General features: G+C 44.2%; 1 protein-coding gene across 2 annotated transcripts in view; it reads left to right on the top strand.

The window, feature by feature from the left end:
• Nucleotides 1–22,966, top strand: part of TAX1BP1 (Tax1 binding protein 1) — a 112,516-nt gene that overhangs the window by 29,868 nt on the left and 59,682 nt on the right. For both annotated transcript variants that reach the window (XM_074984571.1, XM_074984572.1), the window contains exons 4-5: nt 14,186–14,373; nt 17,578–17,736. In XM_074984571.1, coding sequence (XP_074840672.1) covers nt 14,186–14,373; nt 17,578–17,736 — 347 coding nt within the window. The remainder of the gene's footprint in view (nt 1–14,185; nt 14,374–17,577; nt 17,737–22,966) is intronic.

Raw genomic sequence — 22,966 nt, 5'->3', positions numbered from 1 at the left:
TTATGTCTAATGCATAAGCTGAAGGTTCTGCAAATAGTTCAAACAGGTTTTGTTTTAAAATTAAGATAGTGGGAAGTGCATGTGAAAGAGTGGTTCATATTTTAGAACTATTGAAGTCTCTTCTGAGATTGAATTATTTTTTCTTTTCTTTAAGGGTTATCAGTCACATGGAAGCATGCTAAGGCCCTAGGAGCTATAATAAGACAACTCGCATCCCCATAGAGTTTTCATGTAGATAAGAGAGGTGGGGGACTGCAGCAGAAAACAAGGTGTTTTGATTGTCCTGAGCTGATTAGTTCCATGATACCTGTTTTAATTTAGGTATTTTTTTATCTTTATATTTTCAAGAGGTAATTTGGATGGTTAGAGAAACATGGATGGAAGAATTTTGGAAACATAACCTGCAGTTTTGAAATCCAAATTTAGAAAAATCTCGTTTAGAACACTTGGAAATATATTTTTTGAGTTCTGATATCTTTATATCTTTGAAAGTTCCTGGAATAAATTTAAGCAAATACGTGTTTTCAGTTTGTTTATATAATCATGTAGATGTTACGTATGGCCATTGTTTTTGTTTTTTTTTTTCCTATGAGATTTACAGAAACAAATAAAAGGAAGAGGATAATAAAAATGTCTTTTTTCATATCAAAACATAAGCCCTGTGAATTGCTTTTAGAAGATTCACAAAAACCTCACCTGTACTTTTCAGGGGGTCTGAGCCGTACTTAGTGATTTTCTTAGTTGTGGCCTTTTGTTGGTCTATAACTTGTTAGTCTGTCCTCTGCTTTTCCAAATCACGTTGCATGCCTAGTGGTCAAATTATGTTCTCTAAACTAGAAGCAGGAACACACAAGACCAGTGCAGCACAACCGGAAATGGAGCAGTGAGAGTGTGGCATGACCTGTTGTTTTGTGTCGTGACACTCAGTTTTGGGAGAATTCTTCAATTGCTTCATTTGGAGCCACAGTAGAATTGCATAATTCCCCTGTGACTGAGCCTGTATGGTGATAAAGGTACAAGATCCCACACAACAGTCTAAAAGGCTGTTGATATTGTAAAGACAGAATGTATAAGACTATATCTGCTTTTTCTTATTGGTAAAGGATGTATACACAAGTTGGGTTAGTAAGTTATTTATAGGCAGTTAGGTCCAGACCTTCAAAAATATTTACATTCTTAGTTTCCACTGAAATCAGTGAAAATTAAGTCAGGATATCCTGACCATAGTTCTATTTGCTGCTCTTTTGATCTGTGTACATCTGTTTTTGTTTCTTTCATAACTCTTAACTGAGGACTGTACTGTCTGCAGAAACTATGGGAAATCATTGCTCTTGTTTTAGCTTTTTAAAAACAAACTCCGTTAACATTTTTCAAGGAAAGAGCTTTCTTTTCTTAAACCTGAAATGGCAGCTGTCCGAATTGAGACTAGGGACCTCTTGATTTAATGTAATATAATCTTTAAAGCACTTCTTTTAGCCACAGTCAACTTTAGTGACCTATGTACTGCTTTCTACAAATAGAACAGGCATGTAACATTGAATGCTCAGTACTGGTCATTGGTAATCTGTGACCAGAGTCCTTAATATGGCTTTTTTTCTTAAGTGATTGGTCTGCACTCTGGTGTTGCTGTAAATCACTTAGTGTGGGCTCCCTCTCTTTCCCTAAGCCACAGAGAAATGAGCTGGGGGCCACATAAAAGTGAGAAACACATCCCACCCCACCAAGAAACCTCCATATAACTCACTGATGTGACCCTGACTGAGACACTTCAGTTCCCTTATGCTCCAGCACTATGGGCAGCGTGGTAGAGAAGTGGGGACTGAGATTCAGGGATTCCTCCAGGCCAGATTAACTCTTCTGCGGGGCCAGAGTTGGGACCAAAAATTGGAGGGCTCAGTGTGTGGGAGGGGGCTGCTGGGGAACAGGAGCAGGCTGAGGTGTGGATGTTTGGGGTCTGGATAGGAAGGAGGTTGCAGGAGTGGGCTGGGGACATGGAGCCAGGGTGGGATGGGGAGGGAGAGTGCAGGAATGAGCTGGGGGTGGGTGTCTTGGGGTCTGGTTGGGAGGTAGGATGCAGGAGTTGGATAGGTTTGGGGAAATGTGGGTGGGAGTAAGGTGCATAATTGGGCTGGGACAGCAGTGAGCATGTTCAGGAGCAGGCTGGAGGTGAAGGGGTCAGGATGCGGGGAGGATGCAGGAGCAGCCTGGGAATGGAGTCTGAGTGAGAAAGCAGGAACAGCCTAAGGGTGGGGGTTTGGGTGTCAGGGAGGGTGCAGGAGCATGGTGGAGGGAGTAGGGGAGTTTGGGTGATGGGTGTGTCACTTACTTCCATGTGCAGTCGCTGCTGCCCCTTCACCAGCTGGCAGAAAGGCAGCACAGCAAAAAGCTCCCTGGAGATGATTTTCTCCTGCCGCTTTCAGGCACCATCCCTCCGGCCAATCAGAACTGCATTAGAAGTTTAAGGCAGAGTGGTGCTGTCATTCCCCCAGCCGGGAGAGGAGGAGTGGTGGCAGCAGAGCTTCCTACTCCCACCAGGCAGAGCCCGTGGGTGGATCTGGCCTTGGCTTACCTAACTGTGGCTCCAGAGGCTTGGGCTCTGACCCTTTCTAAGCCTCTCAGGGGCCAGATTCTGGGTAGAGGAGCCCCAGGCCTCAGTGACTGGATCCAGCAAAGCTGCAGGCTGGGGGTTTCCCACCCCTGCCTGAAACCAATTTGCTGGTATTGTTTTGACCTGACCACATATAACGATGGGAGAATAGCGTGATCAAAAGTCCAGTCTTCCATTTCAGTCTATCAGAAAGGTGTATGCAGTGTGTATCAGTGTTGGTGCTGGTACAGAGGGGTAAAAAAATTTTATCAGACCAACTTCTATTGGTGAAAGAGAGAATACTCAGGTTCTGAAGAAGAACTCTGTATGAACACAAAAGCTTGTGTCTCTCATCAGATGAAGCTGCTGCAGTAACACCTGACTTGACTTCTTGATAGACAAGGTGGGCAGTCATTTTGTCCTAATATTTTACCCAGTTGCTATGGTAGGTTTTGTAAAGTGACAATCACAATTGCTTTTACAGAGTCCCAAACAGCCATTGAATGGAAATGACAATGTTATTTGGGTTGGATTCATACTTCCAGTGAGTTAAAAGTGAAGAGATCATGTCTGTTACCATTCCATAGAGTGATCCAATCCCTTGACGTGCAGTGAAACTTTGAATAAGGGAATACAGCAGATGAAATTCCATTTCAAGTCCATCATTCTGATAAAGCTTCCCAGACTTTAATCACTCTAACATTCAAACTGTTTCCCAGTGGCATATTGGAAAGTGTTTTAAATCTGCCGAGGGGAACTCGTTTAAAGTTTACAGGAGTTTAATTAGCCACATGCTTCAGGACAGAGTGGAGTAAACTCCAGCCTGTCACACCTTTCTGCCTGGCCCCTGACCACCTCTGGGGGGCAGGGTTGGGATAGCCTTGTTTGGAGGAGCCAGCCCAGCTCCTGGGCAGAGCAGCAAGTAGGGGTGGCTAACCCCCATACTCTCCCTTCTGTCCTTTCTCCCCCACAGCCTCAGCTCCTCTAATACCTGGATGGCACATGGCGCAGGTGGGTTGCGTAGGAGGCAGAGAGCTTTTGGAGTGGGCAGTCAGGAGAAAAGGAGCAGGGGTGCTTAGATGAGGAGCTGAATCACACCTGGCTGTTTGGGGAGACATAGCCTCCTCTAGCCTTTCCTACCCGACCATCCATATAATTTTCCTTACCATAGTGGTCTTTGGGCCAAAAAGTTTGCCCACCTTGATGTAGGATATATTAGATTTGGAAATTGGTGTTTTGGAAAAATTACATGGAGATTCTTTTCTCTCCAATACTGGAGAAATTTCCCAAAATGTTCCAACTGGTTTTAAAACTAGTTTGGGTAAACCAGTTTTAAAATGTGCGGGAGCCACAGTGTATCTATGCCTTGGTGGCCAGAACCGTTTTTAAGGCAGCTTTAGCAGATTTTAACATTGTCACTGAATTACTTTTATGACAATTCAGAAATTTGGAATGATGTACCCAGCATAGATTAGGCCAGTGAGAACTGTGAGAACTGTTCAAGTGTGCTGTGAAATTTTATGAATTTCTCCACCCACAGTGTCTGTGTGCAGAGCCACTGAGGGGAAATGCCAGCACCACAGGACCCCCTTTACACTGGGAGGCAGCTGAAATGCTGCATTCTGGCCTGAACAAGCTGGTGAGGAGCCCATCCCCATTCCTTGCTGGGGCAAGGAGGAGGGCAGAAGGGTGGGAGCCTGGTGGAGCTGGGATGTGGTTTAAATTCTGGATCCTAGCTCCAACGGGATGGTGGGGAGGGGGAGCCTGCTTTGAGTGTTTACTCACTTATTCAATGTCCCTAGCATTCCGCTGAGCAGATTCTGAAAATGTGTCTGTGCTTACTGCCCAGTGTATTCTGTGGTGGGTTTGAGACATTAATGCAGGTAAGTAACCGTGTGTGTGTGTGTGTGTGTGAAGAATGGCATGTGAGCTGATTTTCATTGGCACGTGGAGTGGAAGCTCACCCTGGCCCTTCTCTGCTGTGCAGCTGGGAACTCGCTCAAAGGCATGTTGCCTGTGGATTAACAAAAGACCAGCTCATGCTACCAACCACCACTTAAATGTTAAAGCTCTGCAACTTGATTTATTAATGAAGCTGTTGTTAAGTGGGACTGTTAATGACTTTAAAAAGTATAACCATCACTCAGACTGTACATAGAGGTCAAAAGGTCAAATTTTGTCCCTCCACATCAGCTTGTTATATGAGCTACTATGTTGCAAACCTCCATAGTAAGACTGTAACCATAATAGAAAAGTACATGTGATGTTTATGAACAATGGATTCAGCTTAAAAGTGGATGTGATGTGGACTTTTGTCTTGAAGTGTGTCATGTTACTGAAAAGGCTGGGATCCACTGGACAAGGCCCAAAGCTGAAGCTTTTCTGCGCTTGATAAGGTGATTTCCTGAGTCATGACAAACCTCAGAATTATATAAAAAAGAAAACTATTTGGGAGAAACGATCCCTTTGTTTGAGTGAGGTCCAGAGTCCACTGAACACTACAATTTTCTCCGTGTCCTTTTTGTTGTTTTTAAAAAAAAACAAAAAAACAAAAAAACTGTTCTTCTACCTTTCATTTAAAAGGGCAAAGTGACATTTCAGTTATATGCATACATTTACAATATACAGGAATATGTGTCAGTGGTTTGGATACCTGTTAACTTTCAAAAAGTTTTTAGGGATGAAAACTGCACACAGTTATAAACTGAGGAAGGCAGATGCCCCTGCCTTCCCTTCTGGGAATTCCTCTGCTGTTTCTTCCCAAAAGCCTCAGTTCCTCCCCATTCTGTTTATTTCTCATCCATGCTGTCTCAAGGGCTTTCTTGTGGGGAGATCTTCCCCCCTCTGCTCCATAGCTAGCTTTGCTCCTCTTTTTGGATCCGAAGATCCAAGGCAGAAGTTGACATCAGAGCCTGAAACGCGCCAGTGGGACTCCCCTATCCCAGCACTGGTGGTGGCATGGCCCTCCATACCTTCCTTTGCACTGCAGACCCAAGTTGCTGAGGGCTCTCTTCAGCACCACCTGGCTTTGCATCCGGTTGACTATGGCGGGGACTAACCTCCCTGCAGTCAGCTCCCAGTGCCTCAGGATGGGACCCTGCTCTTCCGTCCTACCTAAATGGTTTCCTTGAACTCTGCCTTCCCCATCTCTCCTGGCTTGAGGTTTTCTGTGTCATCAAGAGAAGCGGCTATGGACTCGAGCAGGCAGAATAGAACCTAGGTGCTGGCTGCACTTCCTCCAGAGACCTGGCTCCTGCACCCCTTTCTTCACTGGTCTTCCCTGATGGTTCAAGGATTCCAAACGGTATCTTGTTGCTGAGATGAGTTGTCATGGGCTCTGACAGAATGAGGGCCTAGATGTCAGTGCGTGAGATGTTGAGTAGCTATTGTAATACTATATGGCCATGTATGCAGTTCAAGGGAAGAAGATTTGTAGAGACCTGTAAATCTACTGTATAATCCACAGATCTTTGTGATGCAGGGATCCATGGACAATTTTTGTGGCTCATGGATGGCTGCAGATCCAAATGTTAAATCTTAAAGCCCTGCAACTCTGTGACTATCTACAGACCATTTTTATGGTGTGTGGATTGCATGGGGATACAAATTTTGAATCTGCGCAGGGCTCTAATGATTACCAAGTCTTGTGAAGATCAACAGATGACCAGCTGATGACTTGAAGCATGAGATTTTAAGAATGTAAGACACAAACTGTAAGGCACCTGTCATTCCTAGAGCTACAGAGTCCTGTTCTCATCACTTTAGGCAACTTTTTTTTATTCAGTTCCTCTCATAAATTTGTTATGCTGTCTCTCGGAACCAATCAAGTTGTTCGTCCTAACAACTTCTACTTGGGAATTGTTTCTGAATCTCACTCTGATTAGACTGACTGATATTTTGAAGCATAAGCTTTTGTGGTCAAAGACACGTCTCGTCAGATGCATGAATGGGTGCTCTAGAGGAGGGTCTCTGGAACTCCCACTCATGCATCTGATGAGGCGGGTCTTTGCCCACAAAAGCTTATGCTTCAAAATATGTTATTTTGTAAGGTGCTACAGCACTCCTTATTGTTTATGAAAAGAGACTAAGTCAGCTATTCCTCTGATTGTTGAAATCGTCTTCTAAATTCTAGCCTGAATTTATTCATGGCCAATTTGTCATTTGTTTTTGTGCCAACATTGTCCTTTACGTAGTTTTTCTCTTTCTGTTGTATAAGACTTTGATTATTTGTACACAGAAATGAAATCCTGTCTGTTTTCATTTTGATAAATCTAAACAGGTCAAGCTCTTTCAGTCTTCTCTCATAAAATAGTCTTTCCATTCTTTGATCATGTTGAGTGTTGTCTGCACCTGTCGCTCAGGAGTAGTTAGGTTGTATAGCTACTTTTTTCTAGAAATGCTGGGCTATAATTGGAATGGTGAATTTAAACCAAATATCCAGGACTGTTAAAAGGGAATGCGGCGAGAGCTTTAAAGTTCTTTTAATGCCTGTTAAGGAAAGACCACTAGATTAGAGAGAGAGATGGATTTAGACAATGAAGAGCATGAACGATAAATGACACCATTGGTTACTGGAGAGGAAGAAGCGAGTTGTACGCTGTGGAATAAAGTTAAACTTTAAAATCCTTGGTCTAAGCCTTTTGATAACTGTTCGATGTCATAGCCATTCAAGCAGGAGCAGTCTTTGTCCCTGGCACTTAAAAACAGCAAAAATCAATAGTGAGTGTCTTTGTCTTTAAAGATTTGAATTTGGTAAAATTGTAGATTGCTTTTGTCCTACTATCACATTTGCAGTATCACAAAATGAGTAATTTAAATAAATGACCAAGGCACTTCAACCTGGGTTATGTGTCTTTAGACAGACTTAAACCCCCTCACCTAGTGATTTCTTAGGTGTTAACCGATTTGGGACAGGCACCATATCTACCAATATATGTGTTCAGTGCCTAGCAGGTATGTGGTCTGATCTGCCTATCAATTCTTCTATAATTAAAATATATATTTTATTAATACAGTTAAAATTTAATAGGAAGAAAAATAGTATGGTTTTGGGGCAGCTGTAGAAATTGGCTCATTAACGCAGTTTAATCTTTGCTGTTCTGTATTTTTTAGTATAAACCTCACGTTAATGTATAAGGTTCCTTTCTGTCTTACAGTCATTAATAGCATGAATTACTAGCATGCAGTTAACCATATGTGGCCATCACAAATTAGGCTTTACAGAAACTTGGCTCTGAATTTCTAGTCTGCTTTCTTTGGTCACTTCTGCAGTTAAGGAAGGAAGTGCTCATTATGGTATCCCTCACTGATGGAATTTTGTTTGTCATCTCTAAATCACCAGTACTTTTCTGTAAAAGTTAATTGTTGGTAATATATTTTCCTTGTACTGCCTTTACTTGCTTGTCATTAGGAAAGGCTTGTATAATGGGCATAAATATAATGTGTGCCATGAAACTTAAAATTAAATAATATACAAAGACAATTTAGTAGTGCATTAGAAGATTTAAATTCCAGTGTAAAATTTACTCCTGGTTTATGGAGACATGTTAGCTCTTAAATCAGTAGCCATAACGGGGCAAACAATCGAACTAGTTTTATGAACAGGGTTATGAGACTGATTTATTTACCAAAGGAGAGGGTTGGACTTTGATTTAGGAGGTGCGTACGTACTCTGTTCATCCTTAAGCCTCAAGATTCTGAGTCTAAAATCAAATGTTGCTAGAGCACCACTATATTTAAGGTTGCATCATGACATCTGTTTAAAAGACTGACTTTTTCAAGTCCTCTAAAATCAGAATGCTTGGTTGAGTTTCTATGAAATATGATGTGCCTCGAGGAGTAAAAGATAGGTTAATAACCAACACCGCCCCCCAACTCAGTTCCTTTTCACCTTGCTGCCAGTCTTTTTCTCTGCTCAATTTTTGAGCTTTGTGTTCAATTCTTTAGCTAGTGGCCTATTGTAGTGTAAATAGTTCTTGAAGAAGCATAAATAGTTTTAGTACTAGATAGTTAGCCTTGGTGTGTTAACTTATAGCTGAGGCTGGGCTTTCTGTTCCCCTTGGTGTCTTGGCGCTGGGGAATGCCTGGCTCCCCAAGCTTTAAGACATGTTCAAAATGCGGCAAACGTATGTCCGAAAGTGACCCCCATTTAGCCTGTTTTGATTTGCTTGGAGGGAAGGACATTTGCATGATGGCTGTCCAATTTGTAAGGCCTTTAAGTCTAGAATTTTGAAAGATAGGGCCCAATGCCTTAAGTCCTCTTAATGGAGGCATCTCTTAAGCCTTAAAAGTCTCCAGCGGGAGCGAAGAGTGGAGCCTCCTCAGTGCACAGGTGTCGTCAACCATAGTGCCCCCTAAGGATCCCTAGTGCTGAGAGCAGGTGCAGTCACCGTCACCTTCACCTTCTCGGCGCCACAGGAGTCAGTCTCCAGTGCCGATGAAGAGGAGGAGGCACGAGAGGTATCGCTTGCCAAAGTAAAAGCGGGGCAGCCTCAGGTCCAAGGCTCCAACGCACACTGCTGAGGGGCAGGTGGCGTATCCATTGGTGCAGAGCAGGAACCTGCAGGCATTCGACTTGCTCTCAACGCCGGAGGTGTTTCGAGTGACACAAGGACTTCTGCAGATGACGTTGCTGGGTCCATTTTTATCTATGGAGGATAGGTGCAGAGCGATCAGGGTTTATGGATGTGACACTAGTACCAACCCCTGTGCTCATGTCTTTGCCAGTACCGACACCAAATTTGGTGCTGACCGAGCAGACTGTGGGCCAGTTTGAGGTGCCCTATACTCTGGCACTGTCCTCAGCGCGTGGGACATCGGCGCCGACTCCGATGGCTGCGCTGTGGTCATCTGCTGCTGAATAGGCGTCCAAGTCAGATGTCTTTTACTCGAGGTTTGGACAGAGCAGGACTCCAAGGTTGCACCATAGCCATCCCAGGTGCTGTAGTTGTCACTTGAATGATACAGGTTGGCAGCTGGCTTCGCAGGCAGCTCAGCAGTGGCCCTTCTGGACCCTCTGGGCATTTCAGGAGATGCAGGGCCAGGCTGTTGGAGTGCCTTTAATGGTGGTGGGGGTCCCACTGACGCCACACTCTGCACCATCGGCATCACTTGGTGCTCCACTGCTGAAACAAAGATTGTGGAACTGCCTGTGTCTACTTTGTCGGCATCAACCATGGCGCTGTCGCAGTGGGACTGGACCCCTGCAGTGCCGGCGCCATCCATAATTGTACTTCCGGTGCCGATGGGGCAAGCACGGGCCCAGGCACCAGCACCAACTCAAGTACAGGGAGTGGTAATGACGCTCTTTGTGCCACCTGTGGCGGGGTGTTCTGGCCAGCCGCTGCCTATGCCAGCTCTGCCAATGGTGCTCCCCAGTTTGCCAGTAATTTACATGGAGGGGCCAAGTGTCCGAGCCGGTCACTACTGCCCTTCTCTAAATGGAGGCATAAGAGCTATCATTATCTTCCTCCCTGGATGAGGTGGTGGCAGGCTCATCGGATGAGGTCTGGGATGAAATTGACCCTGTCATGGACATGTCCTCCACAGGCTCCACCAGGGTGGCTCTGCCCATAATCAAAACAATTGCCACTACAGCTAGAGCGGTTTGGCAGAGCCGTGCTTCTGTCTTTCCTACGGCCCACAGGAATGAGAGACAGTACTTTCTCCCATCCCAGGGCAAAGAACGTTTGTTCACGCATCCCTCACCTAACTCCCAGGTAGTGGACGCTGCTAACCATAGAGACCGCCAAAGGTTCTAGGGTCCCTCGCTGAAAAATAGAGAAGCTAAATGCTTGGACCTCTGGTAGGGGGCCTATTCAGCAGGAGGGTTGCAGTTAAAAATTGCTAACTAGCAGGCTCTGGTGAGTAGGTACGCTTATAATACAGTCAGTGCCATGTGTAGGTTCTCTGAGATGGTGCCACCTGGAGCTAAGCAGGACTTCCCAGCTGTGGTGGTGGTGAACAAACCAATTTCAAGGGCAGCCCTGCAGGCAGCATTGGATGCTGCGGATGCTCCCACGAGGGTTATGGCCTCCAGTGTGGCAACGTGCAGCAGGGCTTGGTTGCAGGTTTCTGGCCTGCCTCATGAGGTCCAGCAGACGATCCAGGACCTCCCCTTTGATGACCCTATCCTATTTTCAGGTAAGACTGCAGAGTCGGAAAGACTCTAGGGCTACCCTCCTCTCCTTGAGCCTACATACACCTGTCGACCAACGCAGGCATTTTAACCCCCGTCTGCAGCAAAGAGTTTCTGCAGCTGCAAAGGGATGGCAGTAGAAGGCAGAACAGGATGGGCAGGCTTTGTTCAGGCCAACAATCTTAAGGCCACCAAAAAGTCCACAGGGACTCAAGCCTCAGTTTTGATGGCACGGTTGGGAGTGTCAAGTCAATTTCACACACTCCAGCATCCCCACTTCTTTTGTTTTGCTTATCCCCATTTTACCATACGTGGTGCAGCATCACCACAGACCGGTGGGTCTGGTGTATGGTAGAGAGGGGATATAGTATTCAGTTCTTTGTGTCCCTCTTCAGGGACCCCTCTCATGAGATTCTGTTACAGCAGGAATTGCAATTCCACCTGCATACTGGGGCCATAGAAGAAGTTCCTCCCAGGTTCAGTGGACTGGGGTTTTATTCCTGGTATTTCCTAATTCTGAAATCCCACTGGTACTCGACCCTCCTCCACCTGTCAATCTGCAGCCAATGACGTTGCCAATCCGGCCAGACCTGCTAGTGCAGCAAGAGGTGAGACTGCAACATCCTGATCTCCAGTTGCTGCCCTTCACCGCGGGGATGCTCCATGGCTGAAGGAGTGGGAGCTGGGCTGTTTGGATCCCATAAAGGAAATATTTCCCAATAGTAGAAAACCCTTCATGAGGGTGACTTATTTGGTGAAGGGGAAAAGGTTTTTGGTGTTGGTGTCTCACAGAGGGCTGTCTCCCTCGCAAGACCCCATCCATTGATTTTTAGATTGCCTATGGGGTCTGGTACAGGAGGGTTTCTCCCTCTCCTCAGTCAGGGTGCACTTAGCTTTATCTCAGCCTTTTCACCCAGGTCATGGAATATCTTGTATATTCTTAGCCCTTTTACTCAAAAGGTTTCTGAGAGGTTTAGAAAGAATCAAGCCCCAGGTTTGGGCACCACTGTCCCTGGAGGATCTCAATTTGATGTTAGCCAAGCTTATGGGGGCCCCCTTTGAATTCCTGGCTTCCTGCTGTTTGAGTTACAAAACAGTGTTTTTGGTGACAACCACCTGAGGTAGGACGGTATTTGAGTTGAGGGCACTTTTGGTAGACCCTTAGTACACAGTGTTCCACAAGGATAAGGTTAGGCTGAGATCTTACCCTGTGTTTCCCTAAGGTGGTCTCCGCGTTTCATGTTGACCAAGACCTTTCTCTACTGCTGTTTTACCCAAAGACCCATGAATCCCCGAGGGAGCAATGTTAACATACCTTGGAAGTTAAAAGGGCACTGGCCTTCTATATGGTCCTGACTAGGTCCTTTAGAAGAACGCAGCAACTCTTTGTGGCAGTTGCTGATAGGATGAAGGGCCTTCCGGTCTCCTCCCAGGTGATTTCCTCCTGGATAGTGATGTACATCAAGGAGTGTTAAAAGCTCGTGGGGGTTCCTACCCCTCTGGTTAGGGCACACTCCACAAGAGTGCAGACATCATCTCTGGTGTATTTGGCACAGGTGCCTATCCAGAACATCTGTAGGGCGGCGACCTGCTTCTCAATTCATATGTTTATAGCACATTATGCGTTGACACAGCATGCATGGGAAGATGCTGCAGTAGGCAGGGCTGTCCTGCAGCCCTTTTGGGGCTCCAACCCCACCTCCTGGACTTTCGCTTGTATTCACCCAACTTGGAATGGACATAAGCAATCACTCAAAGGAGAAAAGACAGTTACCTGCTCTGTAATGGGTGTTTTTTGAGATGTGTTGCTCATGTCCATTCCAAAACCCTCCTGCCTTCCCCACTGTTGGAGTAGCTGACAAGAAGGAAATGGGGAGGGGGGGCGGGGATGTGGGGAGTGCACCTGTGCACACCCAACTTGGAATGGATGTGAGCAACACATCTCGAAGCACACCAGTTACAGAATAGATAACTGTCTTTTTTTTAAATATGCTTTAGATTTTTGCTGAGAGCTAGAGCTCAAACTATTGCGTGATGCTAGGCTAGATGATATTAGTCTGTCAGATTTTAACAAAATCTATGTGTGGCACTCATTAAATCTTTAGGGGTCCCAAACTGAGAATAGTATTTAGGAAAATATCCTTTTTTGAACTGTGCTTGTGCCAATAGAGAAAAATGACCAGAGTGTTTCTATTCTAACCATTTTATATGCTTTAAAGCTTGACTCTTGTGAATGCTGGGAAAGGTTAATCCAGTGGCTTTGAGGTTTGGTATGTGTTGGGAGTACAGGGTGGCCTTAATAATCCTAATTTGGGGTCATAAATTTCAAGCCCCCCGCCCCAAATCTGGTTTAGTTCTGCTTCATTGTACTGTTAAGCAGAGATACCAATGAACGGATAATCATCACAGGTCTTGTTGAGGCTCGTGGGCAGTGATCTCATACTTCAGTTACTAAAACTAAGGGTAAACTGAAACTAAGGTTCCTTTAAATCAAAATGGTGTGAATGACTGGAAATGCTGTACTTCATGAGTCAGGAATAGGAATTTTCCTAGCAGCTGGGTGGGTGAAGAAATACGTTAATTTTTTCTGGGAGAGGTGGGGATGGTGGGGGCGGGGAGCAGAGGAGTAGAAGAAGAGTTGTAGTGGAGGGGCAGGTAATGGATGTTAGGGGAGGTGAGGGAGGCCTGGGGTTCAGTTGATGTGGTATGGTTTTCTCAGTTCAGAAAGCAGAAAAAAATAGAAAAAGACACGTTTTTGGTAGGTGTTAACAGTAATTTATGCAGTTGTGTGCTGAACCAAATCAACTTCTAGTAAACAATTCTCTATTTCCTTGCCTCCAACTTAAGCCCTTTTATAGCTTCTATAGCCATTGATAGTCAGACTTGACAAAGTCCCACACATCACAAACACGCATTTAAGGGCTAACTACTGTCATCTCTGTTTAGTGAAGGTACATCTAACACCCTGGTTTCACCTGGAATATATGCAGATAATTCACATTGGCTACTGTCCATCCCAGAGGATGAGAAGGTGGCATGGACAGTTTTTTTCCACGCTTTTTTGTCCTGTAATAGTGTTAAATGGAATCATGCAGGTGAAAGTGGAGAGTGTACATTTCAGCAGCTGTGGGATTGGCCGAGTAAAGGAATGTGAGTTAACGAGGTGAATTGCTGAAAGAAGCAGAGACAAGGTTCTATGTTGCAATTTTATCTGTATTTCCTTGTTTTCAGAAGTTGGTTTTGTTCAACTCAGTGGTCTGTAGGAATACCAAGAAATCTTAACTCTGCATTTAATGTGTTTTTTGGCCATTGAAGTACCATAATTCACACTTTATTTTGCTATATTGCTTAACTGAAGCCAGCATATAGGAATCAGAGTGGTGTATTGGCAGTAGTTCTCATGATTAATTTTTTACCATGTAAAATTGTTCCATTTTAAATGTAAATTTTTCTTTCTTTAGGATACTATCTACCAAATGATGATGGAGAATTTTACCAGTTCTGTTATGTAACCCATAAGGGTGAGATCCGTGGAGCAAGCACCCCTTTTCAGTTTCGAACCTCTTCTCCTGTTGAAGAATTGCTGACTATGGAGGATGACGGAAATTCTGATATGTTGGTGGTGACCACAAAAGCTGGACTTCTTGAGGTTTGGTTCAAGAAACTCAGATTTGTTTTGCATACTCTTCTTTAGATATATTTCTGGTTTTATCTGTGGGACTTGGTGAACTAACTTCATGATAAAATCTTAAGCTAAGCAACTTCTAAAAGTTTTTGATGCCTAAAATTTGAATGTAGGTTTTGTTGAAGATACTGGTAATATGCATGAATTAAAGATTACACAAGTGCTCAGTTTGCTAGTAATCAAAATGCAAAAAGTTAAGGTATTTATAGATGCCATCTTGTGCTTCCCTTCCTTGTCTTTCAAGTGAATAAATAATCCAAGGAGCTCCTGTTGCTTTTGTGTCCCTATCTAGGGCTGCATCTGCACTACAAGATAAATTTGAATTCAAGGCAGTTAACTTGATATTACCATGTGTCTTTCTTCACTTCAAATACCATTAGCTCGATATTGGGTGCACTAATATTGAGATTACAATATTGCCATTACCTGATGGGAATAGCATCAAGTTCAAATTCAAAAGTTCAATTAAAGGCCAGTATGGAAGCACCACATCTTAAAATCGCATTTATTAGCCTCCAGAGGCATCCCGTATGTAACCCACAGTACCACTCAGTGCTCCACTCTGGCTGCTGTTCTTCAGGTTTGCTGGAATTCGGTAACAGGAAGATCATGTATTTCAAAGCTGGAGCAGCAAGCCTGTGGCTGTGGGGTCATGTTTGTATGAGAGTCTGAGATGTCTTTCTCTTTTTGCTATTAGCGCTGTAAGCATATCTACCCATTACAAATATCCCCTGAAGGGAGTTTAATTCTTATTCTGTGATTCTACGCTTAATTTTTTTCCTATGCTTCCTGACGCCAGCCGCTGCCTCAATGCACCACGTGGCAACAAGGCTGTTGTGGAGGTCATGTTTGCGTAAGATTCCAAGAAACTTCTTCTCAGTGGTTTAGATTTGTGCACGAACCCCCTTCACTGCTGCACAGGTGCCACACATTTGGTGTCTTTCCCACACTCAGCCACATCATATGGGTAGCCCCCAACCCAGTCAAAGCACGTGCCTGCCGTTCAGTGCTGACCATGCTGCCAGGAAGCACTATGTCCTAGCTTGTACATGTTTAGGGCTCCCAGGGCAGGAAAGAATTTTGGGGGCTTGCAGCCGCTGGGGGGGAAGTCTTCCTCAGCAGCTACAAATATTCAAGGGCTTGCAACCACTGGGAGGAAGTCTTCCCCAGCAGTTAAGGTGAGGGGACCACTTTAACTGGCCCCCTCACTGAACCAACCCCCATGCTCCTAGCAAGGGACCAATGGTGCTTGCAGCCCCCCAGGGCTTGGGGTGGGGAGTCTCTCCTGTTGGCTAAGATAATCGGTGGCTTGCAGCGGCTGTGAGGAAGTCTCCCCGGTGGCCAATGCTCAGGGGTTTGCTACTACCAGGGGGAAGCCTCCCCTGGAGGCTAAGATAGTTGTGGGGGGGAGGACCACTTCAGTTGGCCCCCCACTGAACATCCCCCCCCGCCCCCCGGAAGGGACCACAGAGGCTTGCAGCCACCGGGGGAAGTCTCCACAGTGGCTAAGAGTCGGGGGGAACTACTTCAGCTACTTCAAGGTTCCATGAGCCTCTGCAGCCACAGACCACAGCATCCCCACCAAAAATAGTCTTGGGGCTTGCTGTCCATTCCAGAAACCTGCTGGTTTAATATTTCCCTTCTAAAGTCTTTTCGTTATCATTTCCTATCTGTCTTCATGCTTTGACCCCTTCAGAAACGTGGCGGGGGATGGGGGGCACTAGTTGAGATTCCTGTTTCCATTATTAAGCTCAGTGTATGAGATTCCACTATGTCTGTGTAATGAAGAGGGAAGTCAAAAATCTCTTCCTAGACATTTTTATCCTTTTTCTTCTAACTTTGAGATTACAGTGCAGGTCCCTGTATTTTCATAGATTGAATGCAATCATGGGAGGACGGGTGGGGACATGCTCAGTGGATGACCGATTTGTGAAGAGAACAGCCTGTGCACAGAGGTCTGACAGTGCACCAGGAAGCTCAAGACTCTCCCTTAGCAACCCTTTTCAGTGACTTTCCTGTCTTCTCTCTCTCTCCAAGCTTTTCAGGGTCCCTGTACTATTTTCAGGGATCGGATGCAGTGATGGGAGAGGGGACACTCAGTGGATGGGCAGTTTGAGAATTCAGCTACAGAAGAAAGACATTTGTCAGCTTTTTTGCCATCTCTGTGAACGCCCTACTTTTCCTCCCTTCCAATGGGGAAAAATGGATGTTTGCTTACCATGGGAGGGGGAAGAGGAAAATGCAATGTGGGAAGTTGTCAGACCAGCGAGCATAACAAGAATGCTATAGGGATGAGGGAAATGTGGGATAGGTTCCCACAATGCACTACTGCATTAATGGATGTTTGCCAGTTGTGTGGCAGCAATAAGTCGACTTTGTGAGGAGGATGTGGGGAGGTGAGGAGAGTCAAATTTGAACTAATAAATTCCAGAATTACAAAATCGATGATAAATTCAAATTTCTCATACAGTAGACACAACCATAATTGTTACAGGTCTATCCTAGTCATTTTTAGGATTTCAAGTATTGGGGATAAAAGGGACTTTACCCAGCGTAGGGTATCTAGCTGGGGTAGTTTATCTTCCCTGTCTTATTTGTGCTGTAGTGGAGAATGGCTATTCAGATCACTCTGCATCCTGTCACCAAAATCACAGAAAAAAGCAATGTCCTTTTGTAATTCCTGTGTCTCATTTTCTTACGTAACACAGTTTTTCCTTCAGTTTGGCTAAGTCTAGCGTTGGGATTTGGTGAAGTTCACCCAATATTGCTGTACCATATATAGACATTTTCTTTGTGCAAAGTCAAATAACACTGTAAAAACACTGCTTCTGGATATTACATAGCTCTTCCAGTATTGCTAGCACTGGTGGACCAACAACAATAATTTAATGAAGAGTAAGGAAAATTTCACAAACTTGAGTGTAAGTAAGGCACACAATGAAATTGATTGTTTAGTACTAATCAAAGTTAAGATAGACCTTGAAATTTCGTGGACTAGGGAAGAGAGGGAACATGGCAAGCTTCAGGGTCCTAATGTTTTGGCTTCTGGTTGTCACCCAGCATTTGCCAGATGTGATGGGAAATAATACATATTAGTTTGTAATTTTTAAAGGAGAATCCTGGGGGCGGGGTGGATATCACCTGAAAAAGATGTTTTCTCTTTTCTAGTTTAAAATTGAAAAAACAATGAAAGAAAAAGAAGAGCTGTTAAAGGTGGTTTCTACCCTGGAAAAGGATGCTGTACAACTTAGAGACCAACTTGAAAGATTGGAAAAAGAACTTAATCATGAAAAACAGAGATGTGATGAGCTGCAAAAGGAGCAAAAGGTTAGTTATGTAACTGACTAACGTGTATTGTATAACAAGTATAATCCCCCCTTTTCAAGAATTAATTAAATGGGGTGAAAACCAGCTATCAAAAAAACTCCTCAGCAGCTGGAAGTTTACACTAAACAGGGGTAATTCTTATTGCCCCCTCTATCACCATTATGTTGGTGTTGTAAAATGACTAAAATATTTCAGGATTTTTGTAGCAGGCTTGATGAAATAGTGACAACTGTTACAAGATGTTTGGCATTTAATTGCAGGAATTACTGATTATTATTTATTTTAACTGCAGATCATAGCAGGAAAACTAGTTGAGGTAGTTCAATTTGCTTGTGTTACTTGAAAATGAAGGAAGCATTTTCAAATTCATTCCAAGCAATCCGTTGATAGACCACAGCATTAAAAAAGATAGTAAATTTCAAGAAGACAAATTCTAGGGAATTCAGGAGCTCAATTTTTAACCAACAATTCAACTGACAAGAGCATGCTTTCAGGGAATGAAAACTAACTGGGTTCGCTTGTCTAAAGGATGCTTCAAAGATCTGAAGGTAAAAGCAGAGCAAATTTAAAAATGAGTTTATAATATCAGGTACGATTGGCAGGGGAAGTAGAAGACAATAGCAAAAACCAAAATGAATTAATGGTTTTAATTAGGAGTGGTTACATATATACTGGGGGAGGGGAGGAAAGAAATTAATCTAGACAGAGTACTTAACGACTCCTAATCAATTATTAAAATATAATTTAAAAACAATTTTTTTTAAGAAAAATAAAGTTGGGTGACAGACATGAGGTGATGACATGGACAACTTAGAAGTAATGAAAGCAGTATAATATAGATTTGAATGAAAGGAAATTAATAGAATATTTGTAAAATGTCTGTATATACAAATAAACAGTTTAGCAATACAGCCAGGGATGTGGAAATTTTAATGCTGCTGCTGGAGATCTTAGTGAACTTTTGCAATTTGCTTTTGAAGAGTCACAATGAAATGGGCAGTCACTAGTGTTGAAGGACGAAGAAGTTCTAATTTCAATTTTAAATCATGGAAGAAGCAATCTGGTTTTTGCTAGCCAGTAAATCTTTCTTTAGTCTTTAGTGAAAGAATAAATTTTAAGAAAAAAATCAGCAAGTGACTAGAAGGTAACTTTTTTTTTTTTTGAGAAGTGCGCAGGAATGCATATGAAGAGGAAAGGGTAATTACAAAATAAAGCCCAATGGTCCAAACACTTACAGCTGTACTTCAAGCATGTAAGAAGGCTCACTGAAAGCATTGGGATTACTTAAAGGCTTGGCCTTAGTGGATGAGCCACTATGGCTATGTCTACACTAGCACCCCCCTACCCGCTTTCGAAAGGGGGATGCTGATGAGACGTATTGGGATATGCTAATGAGGCACTGCAATGAATATGCAGTGCCTCATTAGCCTAATAGCAGACGCTGCGCTTCAAAAGTGCTGCTTTCGATTGTGTGCGGCTTGTCTACATGAGGTTCTTTTCGAAAGGATCCTGCGGATGTCAAAATCCCCTTATTCCTATAACCGAATATTATTCACTGTAGTGCCTCATTAGCATATCCCAGTGTGTCTCATTAGCATCACCCTTTCGAAATGGGGTCCTAATATAGACATGGTCTATGTGTAATAGATATATCTGACATTATGGCCAAACTTATTGGCTACAGCTACACTAGAAGCATCTATTGACAAAGGAATGTGCTGATTGACCTGAGCTGCATCAACCTGGCTGCCATTTGTTTGAGTGCAAAACATGTGTAGGCTGAATTCTTGAATGCTGTAATTTCTGTACAAACAAAATCACACAGGCCTAAGTATAGTAATGTTCAATTTGAAGACATAGACGTATGTTTGCATTAATTTCTAATTGTGTGAATGATTTGCACCAGTTATGTAAACCATTTATAATTATGATTTTCTGAATGTCTAGTAAAGTGAAATTCATGAATGTTTGTCCTGTTTGGTGTCTCCTGCACTATCATGTACGTTGGGACACTATAAAAGTGTGTCCAACCCTTGTGTGTGAACTAAGTGAGCAGTTGAGACAGTAATTGTTACGTTCCTTCTACACTGGCCTAACTACTAAGTTTAAAAACCACATGTCTAGTGGTGCTCTAGAATGCTTTAGCTGGCCAGACTGTATAAGTTAAACTCTAAAAAAAAAAAATGTGTATAGACCAGTTCTTGAGTGTAGCGTGAGACTGCTCTAATGGTTTGTTTCATTATTCTTTCTGGCAGTGTGAGGATAGAAAAATAATCTTGTTTGACACTGGATAACATTTTGGTGCTATTGAAGTAAATGGCGATATTTTCTATGGGAGTTCTCTGCTTGAATTTTTTTCTGAAGTCTTGCCCTCCTCTACCATTTCAAACAAATTGTTTTTGGATGGAGATTCCATTTAGATTGGGAACTAAAAAGAAGTCTGTTAAGTCTTGGAGGAAGAGAACTCAAATTCTTTTTCTCAAAGTGAAGCTGACAGGGTTGGATGTCAGAAAGTTGTAAAAGCTTTCTTTTCTAGTGTGGTACACTCTTGCCCACAGCATCCTTGGTCCTGCACAATTTTAGTTAGCTGGATGTCCACATATGAGTGTGGCCAAGTTTCCTGTGGTCCCATAAAGCTTGTTTGAGAGCCACGACTGGTGGCGGTAGTGTTCTGTGCTGTTATTTAGCTGTAATTTACCCCTAAATGTTTTCTAAGAGGCCTGTAAGCAGTGGGAGTGTTTGATGATGCTGCTAGACAATGTTGACCTCCTGTGGTTCAACAGGTTCATTGGTTTGGCACCAGTCAGGTCCCAAGGGTGTTGCTCTACAGTGGTTGAACCTGTATGCTCATCCCTCGTATAATGACTACTTGACTTGAGTACCCGTTAAAACAAGGGAGACACATACCTACCAATGTTCATGAGGCAAGTGAACTTCCCCTGCTAATATGAGCCAGCCGCTGGCGGGGGGCTGCGAGACCAGCAGGCCAGCTGCTGGGTCCCTGCACAGGGGGGCAGCGAGAGCGGCAGCCCTGCGGCTTGTTCCACTCCAGTCATAGGGTCCCTGGTTGGGGGGGCTGGAGTGAGTCTGGCAGCCCCGCAGCTGGCTCTGCTCCAGCCATAGGGTCCCCAGCGCAGGGGGCAGGCGAGAGCGGCAGCTCTGCAGCTGGAGAGGAGCCAGCTGCGGGGTCCCTGGCTTAGGGGCAGGGAGACCCATAGCCCTGCAGCTAGAGCCCAGCCGGCCGTGGGGTCCCTGGCTTGCAGGCCCTCCCCCCCGCCCCCATCTAGTCCCAGCATTCCCTCAGCCTGCTCCCAACACCCACCCCATCCTGTTCCAACCCCCGCACCCTCCCCCAGTACCTCTGCTTCAGCCAGGAGGACCAAAGCTGCCACCTTCTCCACCTAAGCCGCCCACAGGTTTTAAACCACCCCTGCATGGCACCAAACTGGCCCCCAGCCTTTAACCCCTTCCCAACCCCAAGTTCATTTACCTTTCAAAAGCAGCACCATCTGCTGCCACCCCAAACACTTGGAACTAATCAGAGTCTTTTACAAGTATTTTAATAGGAATTTAGCATCCCTCTTATGAGTTTTTGCCTACGAGCAAAACATTAGGAACCAGTTGTGCTCGTATTGCAAGGGTGAGTGTGCTTACCATTCCAATCTTCAGTTTTTTTCCCCACTGTTCATAACCCTTTTTGTTCCTTTGTTCATGTTTCGTCTCACTACTATCTCAACCAACTTTACAGTCTTATGTGAGGTAGAGTAAATCCAATATCATTCTGAGTTTCATATTTCTGAACTCTGTTAAGTCAGGTTTGAAATAAAGAAAAATGAATTCATCTGTTCCTAGTAAGAGAGCTTAATACGTTGCGTGCTGCCTTTTATGCAGCATTTCCAAACTGGAAGGTGCTTTGTTTTCTAAACACAGTTTACTCAGTTGTAAAATTCAACCACTGGTGAAATACCTGATTTACCACATGTCCAGGAGTCCCTGGGGGGCCATGAGCAGGTTTCAGGGGATCTGCTAAGCAGGGTGAGCCTTAGATTTGCTGGGGCCCAGGGTAGAATGCTGAAGTGCCATAGTCGGAGGCCGAAGCCCAGTGCCCTAACCCCTACCGCCATTGGCTGAAGCTGAAGCTTAAGCAATTTAGATACATGGTGCCCCACGCATATGCCCTGTTTGCTATCCCTAGAGCTTTTACATTCAGAAAAATGGTTGTGGCAAAGGGAACTGTGGAGGTTTTATAGGACATTGGAGGGGCCTCAAAAGGAAAAAGGTTGAGAACTCCTGCACTACATAAAAAGTTGAAGGATTAGTTTAAAGATTCATTGGAAACAATTTTACCATAATCATTTAAATTGTAGTAATTGACTCTTACTTTCTCTGATTTATGAGATGAGTTTAAACTAGCAGGTTCATATGCCTTGATAATTTTTGAAGAAAGCGATTACCTGCACCAGGGGTCATCAACCAAAATAGCAAGAAAAGCTGTTTTTTTTTCCCGAATTTGGTAGAAACTCAATTCAAGAGCCTCAATGCACGTGAATGAGACAGTCCTTTAGGAATATCATCAAACCACACTTTTTGTAACCCCTATTTTAAGAACCGCGCATAGGCAATGATTTGTAATGCGATACATGTTTTCTGCAGGACGTTCACAAGCTTTTTACATATTGTATTTCCTCACGCTTTACACCTTTGTACTACACTAAACCCCTGCTTTACACTAGCTCAGCATACACGTTCATCATATTAATGCGAATGTTGAAATCCCAAGCTCCAGCTAAGGGAAGCAGGTGGCTGGAGCCTGGGGGAAGCTGCAGGGCTGCTCCTTTCAGTGCTCCGCACCCAGCTCCAGTGCTTGGAGCTGGTGACGGAGTACTGAAAGGGACAGCCATGTGGCTTCCCCTTCAGTGCTCCACAGCTTCCCCCGGCTGGGGGAATCGAGGGGGATGCTGCTGCTGAGAGGATGACAGCGGGGAGGGGAAGCCCCTTCAGCTCCAAGAATCTGGGAACCAGGCACAGCAGCCTGGTCAGTTTCCTGGCTCCCACAAGCAGTTATTTTTATTCTCTACAGCTGCTTTTAGCCGGAAGGATTCAAATAGTATTTTGACTCATTTTCAGATGCTCTTTTGCACTTGAATCTTTATGTAGTTATCTTTATGGGCTGCAGCGACCGTGGGATCGTAGATTTCGGGATCCGGATACAAGGAAGAAAGGTGAGCAG

Source organism: Carettochelys insculpta, chromosome 2 (assembly GCF_033958435.1).
Source record: "Carettochelys insculpta isolate YL-2023 chromosome 2, ASM3395843v1, whole genome shotgun sequence".
NCBI lineage: Eukaryota > Metazoa > Chordata > Testudines > Carettochelyidae > Carettochelys > Carettochelys insculpta.
Note: the sequence above shows the minus strand (reverse complement) of the source record. Positions and strands in the feature narration are given on the sequence as shown.